General features: G+C 43.0%; 1 protein-coding gene across 1 annotated transcript in view; it reads right to left on the bottom strand.

Moving 5' to 3' along the window:
• LOC103608795 (WD repeat-containing protein 65-like) overlaps positions 1 to 7,253 on the bottom strand; it is a 30,105-nt gene that overhangs the window by 15,535 nt on the left and 7,317 nt on the right. Inside the window, exons 3-4 of the mRNA XM_008593190.1 lie at positions 3,433 to 3,749; positions 1,561 to 1,847 (exon numbers count right to left, since the gene is read on the bottom strand). Of these exons, the coding sequence (XP_008591412.1) occupies positions 1,561 to 1,847; positions 3,433 to 3,749 (604 nt within the window). The remainder of the gene's footprint in view (positions 1 to 1,560; positions 1,848 to 3,432; positions 3,750 to 7,253) is intronic.

Here is a 7,253-nt window from a genome sequence, read left to right as displayed (position 1 = left end):
CAGGAAAAAATGGCTCAGAGGGGGTTGAGTTTTCTAAGATCACACCACTAGTAAGTGGTAGTGCTGAAATTTGAATCCAGGTTTCCATTTTCTTTATTTATTCATATAACAAGTATTTATTTGGAGTTATGTTAATAGCTCTGTGAAATAATGGTCAATAAGATTGACACACTTCTTGCCCTCAGAAGCATATAGTGTAGGGGGATCTGTGCTAAACACTGTTGGGGGCAGCTGAGTAAGATGGGAGCAGCCAGGCAGCAGGTAACAAGGGTTTTCTGAGCACAGTTACAGAGCAGGTGCACCTATCTGAGTTGAGCTCCCAGCTGAGACCTGAAGGCCACACCAGAGTATGCCGTGTTATGTGTATGTATCTAGGAGAATGAGGTAGGGGTGCGGGACAGTGGGAACTGCACCTACAGTTACAGAGCAGGTGCACCTATCTGAGTTGAGCTCCCAGCTGAGACCTGAAGGCCACACCGGAGTATGCCGTGTTATGTGTATGTATCTAGGAGAATGAGGTAGGGGTGCGGGACAGTGGGAACTGCACCTAGCCAAGCCCAGAAGCAAGAGAATGCTCGGGGCATGTGCGGTGGACAGAGGAGAGAGCTGCAGAAGGGAGAAGGCAGCAGAGATGTGTGAGCCACGCTGAGGAGTCTGGGTTTATCCTGGGAGATCTGGACTTGCTGAAGGATACTGAACACAGCAAACTGGAGAAGTTCACAACACAAAAGGAGATGTCTTTGGCAAGGGGGGATGGTGAAAAATGGGTGGACTGAAAGCAAGAAGAATCTACAGGATGCCATTGTGGTTGAGGGCTCAGGTTCTAGAGCCAGATCTGGGTTTGAATCCCAATCCTGCCTCTTAAGAGCGTTGTCATCTTGGTTGAGTCACTTAACTTCTTTGAGCCTAAGTTTCCTTGTCTATAAGATGGGTGTGATAATAAAATGTACTACATAGGGTAAGACTCAAATGGGAATGTATATGAAGTGCTTACAGCAGTGTATGATACACCCACTGCTGCAGTCCAATACGTGTGAGACACGATTCTTACTGGTTATCTCAGAGGCAAAATTGACCACTGCTTCCTGACTCCCACCTTCACCCCATATCCTCCATCAGATTTACCTACATCTCCTTGCACGTCTTTGTTGGCCGGTTGCCTCCAAATGAATTGTAAGTTTCTTGAGGACCCGTGTCCCCAGCCCCTAGCAAGATGACTTGCACACTGCAAGGGCTCAGTGGACATTTATTTAACCAATTCAGTAAATTAGACAGCCACTAAAAATTATATTTTGAAAGACTACAATTTTGAAGACCAGTTATACTAAAATGCTTATAAAATGAGGTTAGGTATAGAAATAAAAAGAATTATATCTAAGCTATGGTTATAACCATCAAATTTGTGCTTGAATGTAAATGGACACTAGAAAGGAAGAGGGAAAGTGAACATAGGTGACTTTCAAGGCAGAGGGGCTACAAGTAGTTTTTGACGAATGCTCTTTTCTGTAGAATGCTGTTAGTACGACGAGTGTCTGAGCACCAGCCCAGAGGGCACCTTACCTCTCTGATTCCTGGATGACCTCCAGGCTCTTGGAGCCACTGGTGGGCTCCTTGACCATAATACTCGTCTCCCAGCGTTGATCTCCAGATTCAAAGAGGAAGAGTTTGCCTGTATCAGTGCCAACAATAATCTTGTCATCAGACACCCAGGCATGGGCTAGATAGTTCTGGGGTTCTCCCCTCTGAAAATTGGTTTGCTTCAGGGTTCCCTCGGCAAAACGAAGAAGCTTAAACATCCCATTTCCAGTGACACAAACCTGAGTGTTATCCTGGGGATTGAAGCTCACCTGTGAAATATGACAGAATGTAAGAAAAGATTTATAAAACTAACCTTGATAAAATTATTTCCCATTTTAGCGGTGAATATTTATATCCAGTAGCTCAGAATGTCCTTTAAATATCACTAAGCATGTAATTTTATATCACATTTGATAAGGGCACTCATCTATATCCATTATATTTGTAGGGCCTGTGAGTCTTAAACTAGGAAATCCACAAAAATCATACAGCAGAATGAGCAGGTTTTGACAATAGCCAAACTCTGTGCCAACAAATAAAATGAGGCTTAGCCGAAACACAGAACAATGAGGGTCTGGCAGGCTTACGGAGCCCTGTCCAGGGCAAAAGGGCCCACGTGTTAGGGGATGTTATGTGGTCTCCTGTCAACGGGGCTTCCTTCAACTGTCACTCTCGTCCCAGTGTTCAGTAACGGGCAGTCAACCTGCTGTCCCCACGAGGTGGTGAGCAACTTGAAGGGCTGTGGCTCTTTCATCTCTGCATTCCCAGCGCTGGGTTCACGGTGGGCATCCACTATGCGTTTACTGCACTGACCTGAGAGGAGATGCTCTTTGCTCTGAACAGGGATGCTTCATCAGGCCTCACCACGGCCTGGACAAAAGAATCTTGTTCTACCTGCCTTTTGTCTGATTCTGTGATCACCAAGCAACCTTCTGATCACTAATTTCACCTCTCAACTTCTGTATTCCCAGGAAGGGAATACCCTGGATAAATGGCGTGAGTATTCTGGTTGTGATGTGCTAGTTAACACACCAACCTCTTGTGAGCTGAATAATTGAACCTGTGGCTGGGCCACTGATTAGCTACAGTCTTTGAACATGAACAGATCTGAGTTCTAGAACTTGTAAAACTGAGTTTTAGATCCTGGACTGGTGTGGCTGTATCAAGATAAAAAACCTCCTTAAGATCTCCCCTGCCTAAGCAGTCAACCAACCCCCTGATGGACCCCCTTCATTTGCCCTCAAACCACAATAGAAAATTCTGTTCCCCATAAAACTGCAACTTCATTGACAGCTTCCTAAAGATCTACCACTTTACATTCCATTCCTGAAATCTTCCTTCTGCCCAGCAATACTGCTGGAAAGAGGCCAGGATCTTCATTTGCCCTCAAACCACAATAGAAAATTCTGTTCCCCATAAAACTGCAACTTCATTGATAGCTTCCTAAAAATCTACCACTTTACATTCCATTCCTGAAATCTTCCTTCTGCCCAGCAATACTGCTGGAAAGAGGCCAGGATCAGGGAGAGACATCAGGTTTTATTAAACCACCTGGGGCCCAACCTGTGACCAGAAAGCAGCTCTGAGCCAGAGAAAAGAAGACAGGAGCTGGAGTTAGGGAACTCCTGGCTCTGCTACTCACTACCTCTGTAATCTTGGGTAAGTTACTTAACCTCAGTTGTCTCATCTGTAAAATGGGGATAGTAAACATGCATATCTTATATAGTTGTTGTGAGGCTAAATTTTCAAATGCATGTAAGAAATTAGCACCGTGGTACATAGGAAGCATTCAACAAAAGAGAGAACTTAACTATTTTCAATAGTTTGCACAATACTTGTTACACTAGGAGGTACCTGGTAGATAGGGTTGTTCTGTGCGTCGGTTCTAACAATGGCCATTACTTTCTGTTTTTCCCACAGCCAATAGACAAGGTTTGACTCTGGAGGTGATGTCTGAGTCAATAGGTATTTGGAGTCTGGAGAAAAAGCCATGCTAATAAATTTCTGAACTGGGAAGTCAAAATTATTAAGGACTTTGCGCTTCCGGCAAGGGATGGATGACAGTTCATAAACGGTGATGGTGGGTTTTTCTTGCACAGTCTCGGAGATAGCGAGGTATCGCCGATTGGGACTGATGGACAAGGCCAACATGCCCTGACTCTTATCTGAGCCTGCAAACAGAGGTAAAAGAGGATAATGAGGGAAGATCAGCTTTCATCAAGATTCAACATGAATCAGGCACAGTAGTGGGCACCACTGACACAAAGGAGGAAGGCACACAGACAGATAATTAGCAATCCCAGGCAGTCCCTTGGTGCAACTATGTGGGTATTATGAAAGTGACAAGGCTGGGCTTCTCACTGAGGATGAGGTGGGAGGAGATGTCAGGGAACCCTGCCTGCAGGAGGGCAAGATGGGAAAGGGGAGGAGGGCAGGTGGCAGGGAGAGTTTGAGCAAAGGTGTGATGTGATAAAAGGTATAGCACAGAGGGAACACTCCAAACAGTGGGGCATTGCTGGAGCACTGCATGTGAGTCAGGGGTGACCAAAGATGGGCCTAGAAGGGAAGCATGGGGTCAGATCACAGAGGCCTCAGTGGGCAGCACTCAACACTCTTTCTCTACTCCAGAGGCTGGGATGTTAACTACTGGATCCTCAACCACCCTTGCAGTTAGATCTGTGTGACATTCTGGCCATGAGATGGACACAGAAGTCTGCTGGAGTGGCTTTATGATAAAGCTTTGTGCTTTCTTGAAAACCAAGAACAGAGGTACTCTATCCCCTTTTTCCTGGAATACGGAGGTGTCTGGAGATGCAGCAGTCATCTTGCACCCATGAGGTAATAAGCATGAAAATGAAAGCTGTGGTTTTCTAAAAAGCAGAGCTTGAAGCAAAGATTAAAGTGCAAATACTTTATACAGGAAATGCAATCAAGACTGCATTAAGATTTTTGTGGGTCCTAGGCACATTTGCTTTCATGGGTCCCTTCCTTCATTAAAATGTTAAAACATATTTATTTTATATATTATTTTAAAATGAATATAGTAATAAATTTATTTTTATTTTTTCTTCCTTTCTTTTGTTCTATTAATTTTAGTCATAAATTTTATGACTGCATTGGTATAAAGAGGAATATAATCCAGGCTGGATTCACTATCATATATTCATTATTATTATAATACTTATTTTTTTCTGATTTTAACATAAATTCAAATTAAAACATTTTCTTGGGCTCCTAAAACTATCGTGGGTCCTAGCCACTGTGCCTAGAGGATAAGTTCTTTGTGTTTGCAGGCCCAGGGCAGGGAGGGCAAGTGAGGCAAGGGAAGATTTGCTAGAAAGTGATGCAATGGGTCACTCTGTGATGAGTCCCCAGACTGCTGCTTCACAACAAGCCAAGGAGAGATGCGGCAAGTTGCTCAGCAGGCACATACGCCCAGCCCACATGACTGCTCTGGAATCGCTGCAGAGAGTAATTGCTCCTCCGAGGAGAACCCAGGCTCTGGGGCACTGGGAGCCTTGCACAAGAGTTTGGATTTCACCTGGGAGGCAAATGGGAAGCCACTGAGACATTCTAGGAAGGGTCAGGGGTGTGCTGTAGAAAGATCCCTCTGGCAGCTATATGGAAGACAATCCTGGAGTGAAGGAAACTGGTCAGCAGGTTATTTCAAACAGTGAGAAGTGATGGTAGGAATAAGCAATTAGAAGACAGCAGGGGCAACAGAAATGGAGAAGAGGGAGATTAGAGAAATGCTAAGAGGTAAACCAGCAGGACTTAGAGATTGCCTGAGTGAGGGGATGAGGAGAGAAAAGAACAGCGAATGACATTTTGGTTTCTGGGTTAGGTGACTGGGAGCAGTGGGACATCTGTGATAGAATACGGGCTGAGGAAGTTAGGGGTGATGGTGAAGATTACATCCATTGTCTTTTGCTTTAAAAAGCCCATCCAAATATGTGATATTTACTCATACTTACTTGCTTCTAGTTTTTACAGTTTGATTTATTTATACATAAGTCCTTAATCCATGTAGGGTTCATGATGGTAAAAGGTATGAAGTGAGAATCTAAATTGATTCTCATTTCTCAAATACCTAACTAGTTGTCCCAGCACTAATTACTAATGCCACTTTTATGGTATATTAAAGTTACATATTTATATACACACTATTGTGTTTCTGATATATTTATAGCAGGGCCATATTATTTTTGTAATCATATCTTTATCATGTGTTTGTATATCTGGCAAGGTAGGGTCTTAAGGAAAGAGAGGGAGAAAAACAGAAATAATAAATTCAATTTTGGACATACAGTCGTCCCTTAGTATCCAAGGGGTATAGGTTCCAGGACCCCCACAGATACCAAAATCCACGATGCTTGAGTCCCTCACATAAAATAGTGTAGTAGTATTTCCATGTTACATATGCACATCCTCCCACACACTTTAAATCATCTCTAGATTATTTATAATACCTATTACAATGTAAATGCTATGTAAATAGTTGTTATACTGTATTGCATTATATGTATTATTTTTATTGTTGTATCATTAATTTTTATTTTTTAGAATATTTTGATCCGCTGTTGGTTGAATCCGTGGATACAGAACCCAGGTACATGGAGGGCCAACCATATGGTATGTGTGAGGTACATAGCAGGGAACATTTTGTAAGGAGGTCTAGCACTTGGATGTGATTTTAAAGCTAGGAAGAGAGGTTGGGACTGAAAATATGGATTTAAGGAAAAGGCAGAGTGGGAAGTTAAAGCCATGAGCATGAGATTGCCTAGAGGAGTCAAAGGAAAACTGCTCACTCCTTCCTTTTGTGCTAGGCTCCTACCTGGTACAGTGTTTGTCTTACTCATTTACATAGCCCTGCTAATTTGAATACACACCAGTCTCCACTATAATACTGAGGGCTCCCGGAGGGCGGGGGGCCATGGCTTTCTTGCTCATTGATTGACTGAGTGGTTGATTAAATCACCAGTGCCTGGTACCTAGTAAGTGTTTTAATATATGCTGACTGATTTTAGAGTTTGTAAAATGCTGTTTTAACCCATTTGATGACTGTCTCTTCCTTGAAATATTTTCACCTCTCATATGGATTTACTCTCACCTTTTGGGCTCTTCCTTTAAAGCCTCTTTTGCTGGTTCTCCCTCATTTCCCAGCACTAAATGCAGGAGCGCCCCAGCAGAACTCACTCTTTAGACTTCTCTTTTATAAATACATTCACACCCTAAGGGAATCTCATCCATTCTAAAGGCTTCGAATTTCACCTCTGTGCTGATGACCCTGAAATTCCTATCACTAGCCTGGACCTCTCTCCCTTGAATCCAGACCTGAAATCAAACTGCTTACTAACATCTCCATCTGCATGTCTAGTGGCTTCTCAGTCTTACATGTCCAAAACTAACCTGCTCCTTCTTCAGCCTCTTCTGCCTCAATCAACAGCAACTCCATCCTTCTAGTTGCTTAGGCCAAAAACCTTGCTTCTTTTTCTTTTTCTCCCACCCCACATTGGGTCTTTGAGAAAATGTGTCACCTCTACCTCTAAACACAGGTGACCCTTGAACAACATGGGTTTGAACTGCACAGGTTCACTTAAATGTGGATTTTTTTCCAATAAATACTGTACAGTACTATAAATGTATGTTCTCTTTCTTATGATTTTCTTAACATT

This window comes from Galeopterus variegatus, unplaced genomic scaffold (assembly GCF_000696425.1).
Source record: "Galeopterus variegatus unplaced genomic scaffold, G_variegatus-3.0.2 Scaffold8857, whole genome shotgun sequence".
Classification (NCBI taxonomy): Eukaryota; Metazoa; Chordata; class Mammalia; order Dermoptera; family Cynocephalidae; genus Galeopterus; species Galeopterus variegatus.
This window is presented reverse-complemented; position numbering and strand designations above follow the sequence as displayed.